Raw genomic sequence first — 19,874 nt, 5'->3', positions numbered from 1 at the left:
GTTCAAAAATTATACCCCATGTAGTTTTAGTGATGCTTCAAAGCCTCCATAGAAGTCTATGGCAAAGCTCGCTTGAAGCCTCATCGAAGCTCTACCAAAGCCTCATCGAAGCTCCACCAAAGCCTCATCGAAGCCCTACCAAAGCCTCATCGAAGCCCCAATGAAGCCTCACCAAAGCCTCATCGAAGCTCCACCAAAGCCTCATTGAAGCCCCACCAAAGCCTCATCGAAGCTCCACCGAAGCCTCATCGAAGCACCAAGCAAAAGCAAGGTGTAAACAGGACTGTGAGCTAACCATTTTATTTAGTGACAGTAGCTTTAACTGGCGTTCAGAGAGCTTTAACAAAGCCTGTCCGAAGCCTTGTTTTGAAGCAAGTGTTAACTAGCCCTGAAAGGTGCTATAGTCAGCACCAACACAACCAGCCTGTTCGATTGTCCTGCCCAGCGCTCGGTCCGAGCCGAGGTGCGTACCAAACGGCTGAATGTTCAAACCAGATCAGAAACCAGAAATTACGTCATGAATGGTGGATGCGCAGCCTCAATCCCTTTTGCATACCAGCATCATCAGGAAGCTCACTGGTGGCAGGTCAGCAAGCCCAGACCGCAATCTACCAGTCCCCTGTCCGCGATCTATTGGTTGCTGACCCCCCCGCCTTAGACTGCGAACTTGTTAGGTAGTGGTCCTCTTCTTCTAAGTGGTTATATTGTGCCCCACCCGAAAGTGGTATGTCAAGGTAGATGGATGAGAGAGTGAAAATCACTTGAAGATCAAAGGAAATTGGACCCCCCCAATTGTGTCTGGGACACCACACCTTAGAGCCCCCCTCCCCCTTCCCCAATGCACAGCCCTTTTTAATTCATTCCACAGATTTTCAATGGGATTCAGGTCTGGGCTCTGGCTAGGTCATTCCAAAACTTGAATCTTCTTCTGGTGAAGCCATTCCTTTGTTGATTTGGATATATGCGTTGGGTCGTTGTCATGCTGAAAGATGGAGTTCCTCTTCATGTTCAGCTTTCTAGCAGAAGCCTGAAGGTTTTGTGCCAATATTGACTGGTATTTGGAACTGTTCATAACTCCCTCTACCTTGATTAGGGCCCCTCTTCCAGCTGAAGAAAAACAGCCCCAAAGCACGATGCTGCCACCACCATGCTTCACGGTGGGTATGGTGTTCTTTTGGTGATGTGCAGTGTTGTTTTTGCACCAAACATATCTTTTGGAATTATGGCCAAAAAGTTCAACCCTGGTTCCATCAGACCACAACACGTTTTCCCACATGCTTTTGAGAGACTTCAGGTGTGTTTTTGCAAAATTTAGCCGGCCTGGGATGTTTTTCTTCCATCTTCCCACTCTACCCCATAGCCCAGACATATGAAGAATACGGGAGATTGTTGTCACATGTACCACACAGCCAGTACTTGCCAGATATTCCTGCAGCTTATTTATTGTTGCTGTAGGCCTCTTGGCAGCCTCCCTGACCAGTTTTCTTCTCGTCTTTTCATCAGTTTTGGAGGGACGTCCAGTTCTTGGTAATGTCACTGTTGTGCCATATTGTCTTCACTTGATGATGGTCTTCACTGTGTTTCATGGTATATCTAATGCCTTGGAAAAACTTTTGTACCCTTCTCCTGACTGATACCTTCTAACAATGAGATCCCTCTGATGCTTTGGCAGCTCTCTGCGGACCATGGCTTTTGCTGTAGGATGCGACTAAGAAAATGTCAAGAAAGACCTACTAGAACAGCTGAACTTTATTAGGGGTTAATCAGAGGCACTTTAAATGATGGCAGGTGTGTACCGACTCCTATTTAACATGCGTTTGAACGTGATTGCTTTATTCCGAACACAGTTACATCCCCAGTTACAAGAGGGTGTGAACACTTATGCAACCACATTATTATAGTTTTTTTTATTTTTACACCCCCCCTAAAAGATTTCAGTTTATTTTTCAACTGAATTGTACAGTTTATAGGTCATAAATTATTTATCTTTGTCTCATTTTTTTTTTTACGCCACAAAAACCTGACATTTTAACAGGGGTGTGTAGACTTTTTATATCCACTGTATATACCTTGTATTCCTAAGGTCCTTGGTCCGGACACATAACAGGTCCTTTTCCTACTCTTCTGTTTCTCGGCAGTGGGCCGGTTCTGAACGCTGCAGAGAACAGTACACCAAGTGCTGGAGCACTGTCCCCTACTGCATCCTCCTGGGAGTTCGGGGTGACTTGATTAGGCACCCCTAGTTGGTAGGTGGTGAAAGCATGGGTCCATCCTGCCTTGTATCAACACTTTAGGCTGGTGGTGGTGGTGTAATGGTGTGGGGGGGGGAATTTTCTTGGCACACTTTGGGCCCCTTAGTACCAACTGAGCATGGTTTAAACACCACGGCCTACCTGAGTATTGTTGGCGACCATGTCCATCCCTTTATGACTACAGCGTCCCCATCTTCTGAAGGCTCCTTCCAGCAGGATAATAATGCACCATGTCACCAACCTCCAATCATCTCACCACTGGACAATGAGGTCCCTGTACTCCAATGGCCTCCACACTTACCACATCTCAGTCCAATAGAGCACCTTTTTGTGTGGAGGAACGAGAGATTCCCCATCATGGATGTGCAGCCAACAAATCTGCAGCAACTGCGTAATGCTATCATGTCATTATGGACCAAAATCGCTGAGGAATGTTACCAACACCTTGTATCTATGCCACGAAGGATGAAGGCAGTTCTGAAGGCAACAGGGGATCCAACCCGGTACTAGCAGGGTGTACCTAATAATGTGGTTGATGAGTGTATACTCTCAGCTGCTGTGCTTGGACTATCTAAAGTGAAACTTTAAAAGATACAGATATATTTTATATATGTACTGCTACAGGCTGCAACCCCCCCCTCCGGACCATGGGGGGGTTGACTTTCGCACGGCCGATCCCTGGTGCCGGGGAGGTTGAGGACCACTGCCTTACAGGATATATGTATCAGGCTCATGGGAATGCTAGCCGCAGCACCAATCCTCCTCACATATTCTGTACACACCTGCGTAGAGTGTGGTGAGTTTTGATTGTAGAACATTAAAATAGCTGATACAGTGGAACCTTGGATTACGAGCATAATCCGTTCCAGGAGAATGCTTGTAATGCAAAGCACTCGCATATCAAAGCGAGTTTCCCCATAGAAGTCAATGGAAACTAAGATAATTTGTTCCACATTGACTTCTATTGCATGCAATACCGCATGTGGCCAGAGGTGGGGGGGGTGCCGGAGAGCCTCAGAAATACTCGGCTGAAGTCGGAAACACTCGGAATGGAGTATTTCCGAACCGTTCCGAGTGTCCCCGGCGCCCCCGCACCTCTGGCCTAATGCGGTACTGCACACCCCATTAGCTTGAATTCTGCTCGTTTTGCGAGACAACACTCGCAAACCGTGTCAGAATTTAAAAAATAAAAATTACTCATCTTTCAAAACGCTCATTAACCGCATTACTCGTAAACCAAGGTTCCACTGTACATACAAAAGAAAAAAAAAGTCTTACTCTAAATACATTTTTGCTTCAAATAAAGTAAAAAGATCAAATATAGATTTTATTTAATAATTATACGAGTCAACCAATGACGAGCCGACTTCTTCAGTAACTCAAAAGACAGAACAATTGAAAACAGCCAATAGCAACCGTGCAAAAGATAAGATTAGTAAGGGCTCCTTCACATTTGCTTCAAAACACGGCCTTGGACACGCTTTTTTTTAAAGCTCTCTGTCACTAAATAAAATGGTGAGCCCACAGTCCCGTTCACACCTTGCGTTTTGCTTTCTTCGCTTCAAAAATTATACCCCATGTCGCTTTAGTGTTGCTTCAAGGTGTCTTCAAAGCCTCCATAGAAGTCTATGACAAACGCTCTGCTTGAAGCACCTGCAGCTTTTTTGAGAGGCTTTTATTTCAGCTTTAGCTCTGCTTTCATTTGAAGATATTGCAGGTATAAGATATCCATACACAGTGTATATGGATATCTTATACCTGCAATATCTTCAAAGCAAAGCTAAAGCTGAAATAAAGCCTCTCAAAAGGGTACACAAACAGGGCATCTGCCAAGCTCCATTAAAGCTTCAAAAAAGCACCACTGAAGCATCATCGAAGCACCACCGAAGCATCAAAAACACATAAAAAAAGCAGGTTGAAGCGGTAGGCACTTTACAGGCATACCCCACTTTTAAGTACACAATGGGACCAGAGCATGTAGGTAAAACTAAAGTGTACTCAAAGTGAAGCAATACATTTTTTCACTTCTCAATGCAGGTAAATACACTATCTCTATGGGAAATCTTGGTCAGCTTGACCTGGCACTGCTCCCGAACCATAAGTGACAGGGACACCAAACTTGGGAAACACGCTAAGGGGACCCCCATGAAGACGACATGGTAGATTACCTAGGCAAGCTGGCCGTCCCCAAAATCGGATATGTTGTAGTCCTGAGTCACCTCTCGGTGCTCCCCATGTTTGGTATCCCTGTTTAGTTGTGTTTCAAAGCGTCTTCAAAGCCTCCATAGAAGTCTATGACAAAGCTCGCTTGTAACACCTTAAGCTTTTGAGAGGCTTTAATTCAGCTTCTCTTTGTTTTGGAGAAATTGCAGGTATGGGTTATCCACACACACACACACAGGGCATCTGCCAAGCTTCATTAGAGCTTCAAAAAAAAGCACCACCGAAGCATCACCGAAGCACCACCAAAGCATCAAAAAAGCATGTTGAAGCTTTAGGCGCTAGAATGTGTGTTGAAGTCGAAGCAAGTACATTTGCTTCAAAACAAGGCTTCAGACAGGCTTTTTTAAAAGCTCTCTGAACGCCAGTCAAAGCTCCTGTCACTAAATAAAATGGCGAGCTCGCAGTCCTGATTACACCTTGTGTTTGCTTTGCTTCAAAAATTATATCCCATGTCGTGTTTCAAAGCCTCCCTGGAAGTCTATGACAACGCTGGCTTGAAGCACCTGAAGCTTTTGAGAGGCTTTATTTCAGCTTTAGCTGTTTTGGAGAAATTGCAGGTAGGGCTCATTTACACTTGCTTCGGCTTCAATACACATTAGCGGCTAGATTACACTTGCTTGAAAACAAGGCTTCGGACAGGCTTTGAAAGCTCTCTGAACTCTGTCACTAAATAAAATGGTAAACTTACAGTCCTGTTTACATTTTGCTTTGCTTCAAACATTATACCCCATGTAGCTTTAGTGGTGCTTCAAAGCCTCCATAGAAGTCTATGGCGAAGCCCCACTGAAGCCTCATCGAAGCCTCACTGAAGCCCCATCAAAGCTCCACCACAGCCTCATCAAAGCACCCAGCAAAAGCAAGGTGTAAACAGGACTGTAAGCTAACCATTTTATTTAGTGACAGGGGTTTTGACTGCCATTCAGAGAACTTTAACAGAGCCTGTCCGAAGCCTTGTTTTCAAGCAAGTGTAAACCAGCCGTATGAGATATCCACACACACACACAGCATCTGAAAAACTTTATTAAAGCTTCAAAAATGCACCATCGAAGCCCCACCAAAGCATCATCAAAGCTCCACCAAATCATCAAAGCACCACGGAAGCATCATCGAAGCCCCACCAAAGCACCACGGAAGTATGATCGAAGCCTTACCAAAGCACCACGGAAGCATCATCGAAGCCCCACCAAAGCACCACGGAAGCATCATCGAAGCCCCACCAAAGCATCATCAAAGCATCATCAAAGCACCACCAAAGCATCATCAAAGCACCACGGAAGCATCATCAAAGCACAACGGAAGCATCATCGAAGCACCATCAAAGCATCATTGAAGCACCCTCAAAGCACCACCAAAGCATCATCGAAGCACCACCAAAGCATAATCGAAGCACCACAGAAGCATCATCAAAGCACCACGGAAGCATCATCGAAGTCGCATCAAAGCATCATCGAAGCCCCACCAAAGCACCACGGAAGCATCATCGAAGCCCCACCAAAGCATCATCAAAGCACCACCAAAGCATCATCAAAGCACCACCAAAGCATCATCAAAGCACCACGGAAGCATCATCAAAGCACCACAGAAGCATCATCGAAGCACCATCAAAGCATCATCGAAGCCGCATCAAAGTACCACGGAAGCATCATTAAAGCCCCACCGAAGCATCATCAAAGCACCACGGAAGCATCATCAAAGCACCATCAAAGCACCACGGAAGCATCATCGAAGCACCATTGGAGCATCATCGAAGCACCATCAAAGCACCACGGAAGCATCCTCAAAGCACCACCAAAGCATCAAAGCACCACTGAAGCACCATCAAAACACCACCAAAGCATCATCGAAGCACCACCAAAGCATCATTGAAGCACCAGCGATGCATCAAAGCACCACCAAAGCATCATCGAAGCACCACCAAAGCATCATCAAAGCACCACCAAAGCATCATCAAAGCACCACCAAAGCATCATCGAAGCACCAGCGAAGCATCATCGAAGCACCACCAAAGCATCATCAAAGCACCCAGCACCGAAGCATCAAAAAAGCATGTTGAAGCAGTAGGCCCTTTGATGTGTGTTGAAGTCGAAGCAAGTGTAAATGAGCCCTTAAAAAAGGCAGATTTTAATTGGATCGTACCCCATTTAATTTAATGATCATGATTGCACCCATTAAGCCGGATACATAGGGGACATTTCTTCAGGAAATATTACCAACACATCATCTATTCGTCATAAATCTGTAAATCAGCAAGTGAAACATTAGCTTACAATGGACAGCCCCGCCCCATCGACTGAAGAGCTTTGCCGGGGTTAGATCTCAAAACCCGCGACCTTCCATCGCCTAAAAACGTTGAAAAATTGGATTCCTTCGTTTCAAAATCTTCGACATCAGATATTCGATCCGGTATTTGAAGATGCCGGAGAGAGTGAAACCATCCAACGCTACTCCCCCTATCCATCCGAGATGGACAGAAGCTGAAGCAGGCAGATCTCACCAGTCGATTCTCCATGATTGTGACTTTTATAGGGACATAGCCCTTTAGAAAGTCTTTTTTTTTTATATCAGACGGTTGTTCAATGGATGGAGCCGTTTCCACCTGTTAAATAACAATAGTACATTTGTCAACTTTGACAACGGGCGTGTGTTTTCTGGTGTGTATTTAGATTGCTTTTAAGTGTAAAACATTTCCCGCACTCTGCACATGAATAGGGACGTTCTCCCGTGTGACTCCTCTGGTGTCTAATAAGTTTCCCCTTTTGGTCGAAGCGCTTCCCGCACTCTGAACACGAATAAGGCCGCTCACCTGTGTGAACCCTCTGGTGTGCCGTAAGCTTTCCCTTGTCGGGAAAGCATTTCTCGCACTCCGAACACTTAAAAGGGCGCTCGCCCGTGTGAATTCTCTGGTGTATGACAAGGTTGGCCTTTTGGGTGAAACTTTTCCCGCACTCGGTGCAAGAAAAAGGGCGCTCCCCCGTGTGAACTCTCTGATGTCTGGTGAAATCCCCTTTCAGAGTGAACGATTTCCCGCACTCGGTGCACGAGTAAGGGTTGTAACTTTTCTGGTGGGCGAGGAGCTCGCTCTTCTCGGTGAAAGATTTCCCGCACTCTGAACAGGTGTAGGTCACTTTGGTGTGAGACCTGAGATGCGCAAGGAGCTCGGGCCTGGTCGTGAAAGATTTCCCGCACCCCAAACACGACAGCGGGTTCTCCCCCGCGTGAGAGGAAGCTTTCTCCCCCGTGTGGATTTTCTGATGAGAGCGAAGTTCGCTTTTCTCGCTGAAAGGCTTCCCGCACTCCGAACAAGTGTAGGTCACGCTGGTGTGAGAGCGAAGGTGTAGAAGAAGTTCGGACTGCACCGTGAACGTTTTCCCGCACCCCAAGCACGACATTACACCCTCGCTTGAGGGAACTGCTTCATGGCTTATGGAACATTCCTTGGGATTAGATGGATCGGTTGACCTCTCCGCACTCTGAGATCTTAGATGTTTATCTGGAGTAACGGTATGCGAGTTCTCTGATGATGTTATGGGTTGGGATGGATCTGTTGACTGATCCGCATTCTGAGATCTCAGATGTATATTTGGAGTAACAGTAGGTGATGTATCGGAAGAATTCTCTGGATTGGATGGATCTGTTGATGTATCCATACGTTGAGATTCTAGATCTAGATCTGGAGTAACAGTATGGGATTGATCAGAGGATTTCTTGGGATTAGATGGACCTGTTGATGGACCCATACTCCGAGACCTCAGATGTATATCTGGAGTAGCAGTATGGGATTGATCAGAGGATTTCTTGGGATTAGATGGACCTGTTGATGGACCCATACTCCGAGACCTCAGATGTATATCTGGAGTAGCAGTATGGGATTGATCAGAGGATTTCTTGGGATTAGATGGACCTGTTGATGGACCCATACTCTGAGACCTCAGATGTATATCTGGAGTAGCAGTATGGGATTGATCAGAGGATTTCTTGGGATTAGATGGACCTGTTGATGGATCCATACTCCGAGACCTCAGATGTTTATCTATAGTAGCAGTATGGGATTGATCAGAGGATTTCTTGGGATTAGATGGACCTGTTGATGGACCCATACTCTGAGACCTCAGATGTATATCTGGAGTAGCAGTATGGGATTGATGAGATAACGTCTCGGGATTTGAGGGATCCATCGATGTAGCTGAACTGTGAGACCTCAGATGTAGATCTGAAGGAACGATATGTGATCCACCAGTAGATTCTTCAGAATCAGAAGGATCCATTGATCTCTCCAAAGGGTAAGGACTGTGAGTAATGGGATTCATTCCTGGAAAATGTTCTACATTGCCACCATCTTCCAATTTAAGTCCAGGTATTAAAAGAGGTCTTTCTGAGATAGTCCCGAAATAGCGTCCATCTGTTGGAAAACAGGTTTTAGATACATTTTTTCATGTTTTACATTTAAAGTGTATGGAAACTCAAAACTATATTTTTTGGGGGGCAGCAAACCACCACCCATACCCCCCCCAGCAGAACCTGTGGCACCCCCCCCCCCCCACCCCACTGTTTGCCGGTCGGTCTGGCACTTACCCCATCGTGGTGGGTGGCAGGTAGCAACTCGGCTCCTAATGTCCTCTCCTACATGGCGGCTTCCAGCTCCTCCCCTCCTCCTTCTAGGCATCCAATAGGATCGCCTGTCCTTTCAGCCAATGGGGTAACCAGTGTCAAACCCCCGCTTCCCGATTGGCCGGGAGGAGGATCAGTGTTACAACACTGAATATTGATTCGCTGTTGTAACACACCTGGGTGGGCTCGGAGCACACTCTCTGCGCGAGCCCACCCTATATTGAAGCCTATTGAGGCCTATTGGAGCCTCTGGCTCTAATCGGCGTTTCAAAAAAACAGCCCCTCCGCAATCTAATCCATGCACCGTGTCCTGAAAGGGGCCGGATGCATGGATAGCGGAGGCGGTGATGGATGGGGGGGGGGGGCGCCCTTAATGGACGGGCTGCTCCGGACAACATCCCAAATGATACCTATGATATTGTTTTGTAATCCTATGATGATTATTTCTAACCACTTACAGCCCAGGCCAATTCTGGCATTTCTCTCCTACATGTAAATATAAAAATTTTTTTGCTAGAAAGTTACTCAGAACCCCCAAACGTTATATATATTTTTTAGCAGAGACCCTAGAGAATCAAATGGCGGTCGTTACAATTTTTTTTAGGTCACACAGTATTTGTGCACTGATTTTTTAAAAGCAATTTTTTTGGGGAAAAATACACATTAACCACATCCCACCCAGCCAATGTACATAAATGGCCGCACGGGAGCTTCCCTATTCTAAAGGGGACGTACCCGTACGCCCCCTCAGAACGGGTGCACAGCCGCAGCAGCGCGATTCTGTGGTGGCTGTGTCCCTCGGACAGAGCACATTACAGATCGGCATATGGGCTCTCTGACTGGCCCTCTCGATCACATGGTGTCCAATCACAGCCATCACGAAATGTAAACAGAGACAGGTATCTCTGTAGCAGTTCTCCCCGTGGAGCTTAGTGAGAGCTCAGTGTGCGGTGGGGTGACGTGGGGGTGGGGGGTTTGCTGCAGCCTGTGACAGCTTATCTCTGTGTAGCTGATGATTTTTTGTTGTTCAGCTACACAGACTGCAGCCATCCCACACAGTACACCAAGCAACACTTTCCCTGTCCGCAGTGCACATCAACATCTGTCACAGTGTCCCGTCAACATCTGTCACAGTGTCCCGTCAACATCTGTCACAGTGTCCCATCAACATCTGTCACAGTGTCCCGTCAACATCTGTCACAGTGTCCCATCAACATCTGTCACAGTGTCCCATCAACATCTGTCACAGTGTCCCATCAACATCTGTCACAGTGTCCCGTCAACATCTGTCACAGTGTCCCATCAACATCTGTCACAGTGTCCCGTCAACATCTGTCACAGTGTCCCATCAACATCTGTCACAGTGTCCCATCAACATCTGTCACAGTGTCCCATCAACATCTGTCACAGTGTCCCATCAACATCTGTCACAGTGTCCCGTCAACATCTGTCATAGTGTCCCATCAACATCTGTCACAGTGTCCCATCAACATCTGTCACAGTGTCCCATCAACATCTGTCACAGTGTCCCGTCAACATCTGTCACAGTGTCCCATCAACATCTGTCACAGTGTTCCAACAATATCTGTCACAGTGTCCCGTCAACATCTGTCACAGTGTACCATCAACATCTGTCACAGTGTCCCATCAACATCTGTCACAGTGTCCCGTCAACATCTGTCACAGTGTCCCATCAACATCTGTCACAGTGTCCCGTCAACATCTGTCACAGTGTCCCATCAACATCTGTCACAGTGTCCCAACAATATCTGTCACAGTGTCCCGTCAACATCTGTCACAGTGTCCCGTCAACATCTGTCACAGTGTCCCAACAATATCTGTCACAGTGTCCCGTCAACATCTGTCGCAGTGTACCATCAACATCTGTCACAGTGTACCATCAACATCTGTCACAGTGTACCAGTGCACAAAAACATCTGTCACAGTGTCCCGTCAACATCTGTCACAGTGTCCCAACAATATCTGTCACAGTGTACCAGTGCACAAAAACATCTGTCACAGTGTCCCATGTCATGACGTCACTTCTGGTTTACACCAGATTAAAAAAAAAAAAATCAGTATTCAAAACATCCAAACTTTTAAGTGAAAAGGAGGGATTTGGGGTCTTAGAGACCCAAGATCCCTCCAAAAAAATACCTGACACAAGGGATGCTTGTCACATAGGGATGTTTGCATTCCTTGTAATAGGAATAAAAGTGATAAAAAAAAAAAATGTTTTTAAAGGGGACAGTGTAAAAAAAATGAAATAAATAAATAAATAACAAAGAAAATGAAAGTGCCCTGTCCCTCCATGCTTGAGCGCAAAAGCAAACGCATACGTAAGTCGCGCCCCCAAATGTAAACAGTGTTCAAACCACACATGTGAGGTATCGGCGCGATCTTTAGAACAAGAGCAATAATACTAGACCTCCTCTGTAACTCTAAACTGGTAACCGTTAAAAATTTTTTAAAGCGTCGCCTATGGAGGTTTTTAGGTACCGTAGTTTGTCGCCATTCCACGAGCGTGTGCAATTTTAAAGCGTGACATGTTAGGTATCTATTTACTCGGTGTAACATCATCTTTTATACCATTAAAAAAAAAAAAAAGGCTAACTTTACTGTTTTGTTTTGAAATTCATGAAAGTGTATTTTTTCCTCAAAAAAATGAGTTTAAAAAAAGCTGCGCAAATACTGTGAGACACAAAATATTGCAACGACCATTTTATTCTCTAGGGTCTCTGTTAAAATATATATATGTGTGTGTGTGTGTGTGTATATATGTTTTTATATATATATATATATATATATATATATATATATATATATATATATATAATGTTTGGGGGTTCTAAGTAATTTTTTAGCAAAAAATACTGATTTTAACTTGTAAGCAACACATGTCAGAAAAAGCCTTAGTCTTCAAGGGTTTAATTTATTTTTATTTATTTTTTTATCAACTTTATTGCTTTCACAAGGGACGAACAACATCCCTTGTGATAGCATGGGCCGTGACAGGTCCTCTTTATGGAGAGATCTGGCCTCCAATGCAGCCAATCAGACACAGATCGGGGTGATTGGCTGATTTCCTGGCAGCAGTTTCCTTTCTCTCACCCTGTGTAGTGCCGTTGTTGCGTCGCTCCGAGCCTCCGTGATCAGACTAGAGAGCAACGGGGAAAGCGGGAGGAGGGGGTCCACTTTCCGCCTCTCCGCAGAAGTGATTGAGTGGCTGTTTAGCCAATCGAATCACTTCTGCTGAAGAGGGAAATGTCAGGTGTTGGCGTCATCCCAGGTATAACTCAATGACGTCCTATGGGCGAGAAGTGGATATACAACATCCCAAATGATACCTATAATATTGTGTTATAACACTATGATGGTTATTTTTAAAGAAAATCTCCCAAGACAAATACTGGGATATGTGGATACATGGTTATAAACTGAGACAGACACTGTAGCACCTCCAGGTTGAAAGGAACATTCACTACAATACACATATGTGAGTCCCAATTGCCCAACCAACCGCCAACTTTCCGTCCTGGTGAGCAGCTGGAGGAGACTCCGGAGAGTACTGACAGACAGTACGTATATTAATGAGAAGACGGTAAAGGAAGGGAGGAGCTTTATGTGGTTTTATATTAGACTGCTAATTCTCAAGAACTTTTGGTCAAACTCCATACCTTATATTTAACCACCTCAATACCGGGAACTTACAACCCCCTTCCTGCCCAGGCCATTTATCAGCTTTCAGCGCTCTCGCACTTTGAATGACAATTGCGCGGTCGTGCTACACTGTAACCATGTGAAATTTTTTTTTTATTTTCTTCACATAAATAGAGCTTTCTTCTGGTGGTATTTAATCACTTCTGGGTTTTTTATTTTAAAAAAAAGAACGGAAATTTTGAAAAAAATAAAAGTTTTTCTTAGTTTCTGTCAGTAAATTTTGTAAATAAGTAATTTTTTTCCTTCACTGATGGGCACTAATATGCCGCACTTATGGGCACTGATAGGCAGCAATGATGGGTGGCACTGATATGCAGCACTGGTGGGCACTGATGGGTGGCATTGATAGGCAGCAGTGATAGCCAGCACTGACTGGCATCACTAATGGCCACTGATTGCTGGCATTTGTGGGCATTGAATTCTGGCATTTGTGGGCATTGAATTCTGGCACTTGTGGGCACTGATTGCTGGCACTTGTGGGCATTGATTTCTGGCACTTGTGGGCACTGATTTCTGGCACTTGTGGGCATTGATTTCTGGCACTTGTGGGCACTGATTTCTGGCACTTGTGGGCATTGATTTCTGGCACTTGTGGGCACTGATTTCTGGCACTTGTGGGCATTGATTTCTGGCACTTGTGGGCACTGATTTCTGGCAGTGGTGGGCACACAATGCTGGCACTGGTGGGCACTTAATTGTAATCAGGGCACCGATGATCAGTGCCTTATTGCATCCCTAGGTTTCCTCTGTGAGGAGATGTCGCTGATCAGCTCTCCTCTCCTCTCCTCTCACTCTGTCAGTGTGAGGCGAGGAGCGCCGATTACCGGCATCTCCGTGTTTACATCTGACCGGCTGTGATTGGACACAACCAATCACATGGTTAAAGTGCTGCGGCTCTTTACAGAGATCGGGGTCGCGCCGTGTCCTAGCTACACGGCGCGAGAGCAGTCCTTCTGGGAGGCCGTCATATGACGTCCACCCAGAACGAGAGCCGCACCGCCCAGCCGTCATTGGACGGTGGGCGGGCGGCAAGTGGTTAAAGAAGAAAAATTACAACTTTTTCAGCCTTAATGTTCATTACCTGTGCCGATATCGAGAGCAGATTGTCCCAGTTTATTTTTCGTAGTCATCTCCAGCTTCTCCGTAGGCTGCTGATCACCCATCACATACATCTCCTCTTCTTCCTCTTTTATCTCAGTTTTTATATGAATCAGGTCTCCACTCTAAACCCCCAAAAATGATTCAAATTGATGTTTGTGAGAATGATGTATTATTAACAAGATACTACATTAAATAATGTCATCTCACAAAGTTTAGAATCACGGTGACGTTCTAGACACTCAGGTCCACCTACCTGATGATGGTGGGGGATGGTGTGATCATCCTGTATGGAATCCCGGGAATACAGAGGATGGGGACATCTCTCTGGTGGGTTCCCATTACTGGATCCATCTGTAGGAAACACACACACTGACTGAATACATTGTTTCTATGTGTTTATCAGATGATGGGGGATCTAGGTGGACCCTCCGTACTGCTCTCTCCTTTACAATAAAGTCTCCTCTTACCCGGTGATGTGAGGGGCGGCTGATTGTCCATCATGACGTCCTTGTAGAGATCCTTGTGTCCTTCTAAATACTCCCACTCCTCCATGGAGAAATAGACAGTGACATCCTGACACCTTATAGGAACCTGACACACACAATGATACAGTCACCATCCAGACACATCCCTTGTCTGTTACTGGATAATGTCCCAGAATTCCCAGAATCCTCCTCACCTCTCCTGTCAGCAGCTCAATGATCTCGTTGGTGACTTCTAGAACCTTCTTGTTTCTCTCAATTGTCAGGGAAAGAGGTGGAGGCACCTTAATGGTCACCTGGCCAGTAGACTTTACAGGAGGCAGTATCTTTAAAAAAAAGACCAACAATGATGTCATAACATTACCAGAATTTTGTTCACCTCTCCAGCAGGTCTGTTCTACTAATAGAGATAAGAGTGATGTCATGTGACCTCCCAGAATCCTCCTCACCTCTCCGGTCAGCAGGTAGATGATCTCCAGGGTGAGGTCCAATATCCTTTCCTCCATCTGAATCTGGTCCTCGTCCATCCTCATTGAGGTGGTCATGTGGTCAATGCGGAAAGCCCTTCTCTTTAAGCAGATGATAAATTGAGGTTATATGCCCAACAGGGGCTCAGAGAGAAAAAAAAAAACTCCACAAAGGTTGTAACCGCCCCCCACTCTGTCCAGACCTAAAATAAAACATTTGGTTTAATTGAGTTTCAAAAAGTGACTCTGTCACCAGGATATTCAACAGACCCATGTAAAATCAAAAGTGTTCATTCTTACCTAATCGGGGTGGCACTGAATAAATGGTCTCTTTGCTCAAGATCTACAGACTTTGAAAACCCATCAACATTCAACCAGCTTGGACAGTTGGATAAACGGCTCTATATTTAGGATGTATCCGGTCTATAAACCAGAGGCTCTGGATGGACAGTTGGATAATTGGTTCTATATTTAGAATGTATCTGGTCTATAAACCAGAGGCTCTGGATGGACAGTTGGATAAATGGTTCTATATTTAGGATGTATCCGGTCTATAAACCAGAGGCTCTGGATGGACAGTTGGATAAATGGCTCTATATTTAGGATGTATCCGGTCTATAAACCAGAGGCTCTGGATGGACAGTTGGATAAATGGTTTTATATTTAGGATGTATCCGGTCTATAAACCAGAGGCTCTGGATGGACAGTTGGATAATTGGTTCTATATTTAGAATGTATCTGGTCTATAAACCAGAGGCTCTGGATGGACAGTTGGATAAATGGCTCTATATTTAGGATGTATCCGGTCTATAAACCAGAGGCTCTGGATGGACAGTTGGATAAATGGTTCTATATTTAGGATGTATCTGGTCTATAAACCAGAGGCTCTGGATGGACAGTTGGATAAATGGCTCTATATTTAGGATGTATCTCATCTATAAACCAGAGGCTCTGGATGAACTGTTGGATAAATGGTTCTATATTTAGGATGTATCTGGTCTATAAACCAGAGGCTCTGGATGAACAGTTGGATAAATGGTTCTATATTTAGGATGTATCCGGTCTATAAACCAGAGGCTCTGGATGAACAGTTGGATAAATGGTTCTATATTTAGGATGTATCTGGTCTATAAACCAGAGGCTCTGGATGGACAGTTGGATAAACGGTTCTATATTTAGGATGTATCCGGTCTATAAACCAGAGGCTCTGGATGGACAGTTGGATAAATGGTTCTATATTTAGAATGTATCTGATCTATAAACCAGAGGCTCTGGATGGACAGTTGGATAAATGGTTCTATATTTAGAATGTATCTGATCTATAAACCAGAGGCTCTGGATGGACAGTTGGATAAATGGTTCTATATTTAGGATGTATCCGGTCTATAAACCAGAGGCTCTGGATAGACAGTTGGATATTTGTGCACATACCATCACAGTGACTATGGAGGAAGAGGACGGACATGACGGGGGATTACTGGGTGTAAATATAAAATAAGATCTTATTACCTCCTCTACTGCCAGTTCCAGCAATGTCTCCTCTCTACTTCCTCCTGACTCACCTCTCACCCAGAACTTCCTGTTTCCTCCAAACATCATTTCCTGTCTGTGCTTTCCACTTGCATTAGGTGAAATTGCCACCTTGTGGACAATAAAACCCCCAACAACCACAGTTGCTGCCCAATACACCCTACCACAGTGATGGAGAACCTTGGCACCCCAGATTTTTTGCAACTACATTTCCCATAATGCTCTGTTACACTGCAGAGTGCCAGAGCATCATGGGAAATGTAGTTCCAAAACATCTGGGGTGCCAAGGTTCGCCATCACTGCCCTACCAGTACCCCGTTTCCTCCTGCTGCACCTATCCTGCCTTTAACCCTCCTGCTTCTTCTCGGCTGCCTTCATCAGCTCCACTAAATCCCCCTTCAAAATCTTCTTCCTCTGTTTTACCATCCTTCCGCTATTCACTTCTACCAGCTGCATCCACTACCTACAGCCCTGTATCCACATACAAATCTTCAGTGGCTAAAACCAAAAAGAAGCGGACGTTTTCCCCCACCCATACCATCATGCCAGTATCCAATGCTGCCCCCACACCAGCTGATCCGCTCTAGTCTGAAGTTCCGGTGCCCGTTTCCCAGCCTGTATAGCCAGTGCCCGTTACCCACCCTATGGAGCCGATGCCTGTTACCCAGCCTGCGGAGCCAGTGCCCATTACCCAGTCTGTGGAGCCGATGCCTGCTACCCAGCCTGCTGAACCGGTGCCCATCACCCGGTCTATTGAGCCAGTATCCTTCATCCGGCTTGCTGAGCCGGTGCCTGTTGCCCAGCTTGTTGAGCCGGTACCCGTTACCTAGCCTGCTGATACAGTGCTCACTGCCCAGCATGATATTTGTGTCTGCTGTACAGCCAGATGACCCGAAGCCTGCTACCCAACCAGATGACCCAGAGTCTGCTGCCCAGCCTGATGTGCCTCTGTTTGCTGCCCAGCCTGATGTGCCTCTGTCTGCTGCCCAGCTTGATGTGCCTCTGCCCACTGCCCAGCTTGATGTGCCTCTGCCCGCTGACCAGCTTGATGTGCCTCTGCCCGCTGCCCAGTTTGATGTGCCTCTGCCCGCTGCCCAATTTGATGTGCCTGTGCCTGCTGCCCAGCTTGATGTGCCTGCTGCCCAGTTGATGTGCCTGTGCCCGCTGCCCAGATTGATGTGCCCGCTGCCCAGCTTGATGTGCCTGTGTCTGCTGCCCAGTTGATGTGCCTGTGCCCGCTGCCCAGATTGATGTGCCCGCTGCCCAGCATGATGTGCCTGTGTCTGCTGCCCAGCTTGATGTGCCTGGGCCGCTGCCCAGCTTGATGTGCCGCTGCCCAGCTTGATGTGCCTCTGCTTGTTGCCCAGCCTGATGACCTGGGGCCTGCTGCCCAGCCTGATGACCCAGGGCTTTCTGCCCAGCCTGATGATCCAGAGCTTGCTGCCCAGCCTGATGACCCAGGGCCTTCTGCCCAGCCTGATGACCCAGGGCCTTCTGCCCAGCCTGATGACCCAGAGCCTGCTGCCCAGCCTGATGACCCGGAGCCTGCTGTCCAGCCTGATGACCCGGAGCCTGCTGCCCAGCCAGATGACCCAGTGCCCTTTGCCCAGCCAGATGACCCAGTGCCCTTTGCCCAGCCTGATGACCCAGTGCCCTTTGCCCTGATGACATGGTGTCTGCTAAACCTGTTCTTGATGCCCAAGCTTGCTGCTGTTTTCCTGACTGATGCCCATCTTGCCGCTGTTTCAATCCTGCTTGTCGCCCAGCCTGAATGTAATGCCCCTGTGTGGTCCGCCTCCGATGGGTTATTGCCCGCTGCCCTGCTAATTTTCATTTCCGGATCCAAAATTCCTGACCCTGGTGGTGGGGTGCGTGTCCTATTTTCAGACTCTGGTGGCAGGTCCCCCAGTGAACTAAAGGACTCTGGCCTTGGAAGTGCGAAGAAGTCCGCAGACTCAGTAGGGAAACTTTTTAGGGTGTTTCTGCACCCACTCGGACTGTCGAACCTAGGGCTGAATGGAGCGTCCGTTGGCCACTCATTAAGGAGGGGGAACTGTCAGGAATGGTGTCATTACTGGTTTCACCTGCAGGTGGCCGCTCCGCTCAGCACCAAAGGGTGTAATTCTGGTGGCCACCAGCGGGTGTCTCCCTGCCAGGACTACCGACAAGCTATCAAGCATACCTGTTGTGGGTCGGCTGGTCTATATAAACCTGCCCTGAACCAAAGCATTAAGAATTCTCTCTGCTAGCCTTGTCCCTGCCTGTACCTGTTTTGTTCCTGATTGGACCCTGTTCCGTGAATCCTGTCCCTGAGACCTGTTCCCTATTACCTGCTCCCTTTATGGTCTGCTTCCTTATACCTGGCTTCTGTTCCCCTTTTGCTTTTGTCCCTGCCTTGTTTATTTCATGTTTGTTCCTGTACCTGTGTATATATATTAGTTAGATAGTTAGTTAGGTGTTTTTGGGGTTTTCTGTGTCTTGCAGTTTCTTGTTTATGGTTTGCTGTTTGGTTTGCACGTGTGTCCTTATCTTTAATAAACATACTTTTTTCATTTACTCATTTTGTCCCTGATTCCTTGGTGCAGCCCAATGATCTGATCACCTGTATTGGATGTCTGTGTATAGCATCCCTGACACCGGCCTATAAACCAGAGGCTCTGGATAGACAGTTGGATAAATGGTTCTATATTTAGGATGTATCTGGTCTATAAACCAGAGGCTCTGGATGGACAGTTGGATAAATGGTTCTATATTTAGGATGTATCTGGTCTATAAACCAGAGGCTCTGGATGGACAGTTGGATAAATGGTTCTATATTTAGGATGTATCTGGTCTATAAACCAGAGGCTCTGGATGAACAGTTGGATAAATGTCTCTATATTTAGGATGTATCTGGTCTATAAACCAGAGGCTCTGGATGGACAGTTGGATAAATGGTTCTATATTTAGCATGTATCTGGTCTATAAACCAGAGGCTCTGGATGAACAGTTGGATAAATGGTTCTATATTTAAGATGTATCCGGTCAATAAACCAGAGGCTCTGGATGGACAGTTGGATAAATGGTTCTATATTTAGGATGTATCTGGTCTATAAACCAGAGGCTCTGGATGGACAGTTGGATAAATGGTTCTATATTTAAGATGTATCCGGTCTATAAACCAGAGGCTCTGGATGGACAGTTGGGTAAATGATTCTATATTTAGGATGCATGCGATCTATAAACCAGAGGTTCTGCATGGACAGTTGGATGAATGGCCTTATATATATTTGTGCACATACCATCCAACTGGATAAGGAGGAAGAGACACACTGGTTGGGGGGGGGGGGGGGGTTACTGGGTGTAAATAGAAGATTATTACCTCCTCTGCTGCCAGTTTCAGCAATGTCTCCTCTCTACTTCCAACCTGACTCATCTCTCATCCAGGACTTGCTGTCTGTGCGTTCCATTTGCGATATGTGGGACTGCCATCTTGTGGTCAACAGATTGCA

At 46.2% G+C, this 19,874-nt stretch overlaps 1 protein-coding gene across 1 annotated transcript; it reads right to left on the bottom strand.

Moving 5' to 3' along the window:
• Positions 1-3,553: 3,553 nt before the first annotated feature.
• On the bottom strand, positions 3,554-16,583 carry LOC141105061 (uncharacterized). The gene is made up of 7 exons (XM_073594894.1): positions 16,363-16,583; positions 14,836-14,955; positions 14,584-14,712; positions 14,372-14,495; positions 14,158-14,255; positions 13,885-14,026; positions 3,554-8,874 (listed from the first exon to the last, which is right to left on the bottom strand). The coding sequence occupies exons 1-7, from the start codon at positions 16,450-16,452 to the stop codon at positions 7,097-7,099; spliced, it is 2,481 nt and encodes an 826-aa protein (XP_073450995.1). The 5' UTR covers positions 16,453-16,583; the 3' UTR covers positions 3,554-7,096.
• Positions 16,584-19,874: the final 3,291 nt, after the last annotated feature.

The sequence above is a fragment of the Aquarana catesbeiana genome, linkage group LG08 (genome assembly GCF_042186555.1).
Source record: "Aquarana catesbeiana isolate 2022-GZ linkage group LG08, ASM4218655v1, whole genome shotgun sequence".
In the NCBI taxonomy this organism is placed as follows: Eukaryota; Metazoa; Chordata; class Amphibia; order Anura; family Ranidae; genus Aquarana; species Aquarana catesbeiana.
Note: the sequence above shows the minus strand (reverse complement) of the source record. Positions and strands in the feature narration are given on the sequence as shown.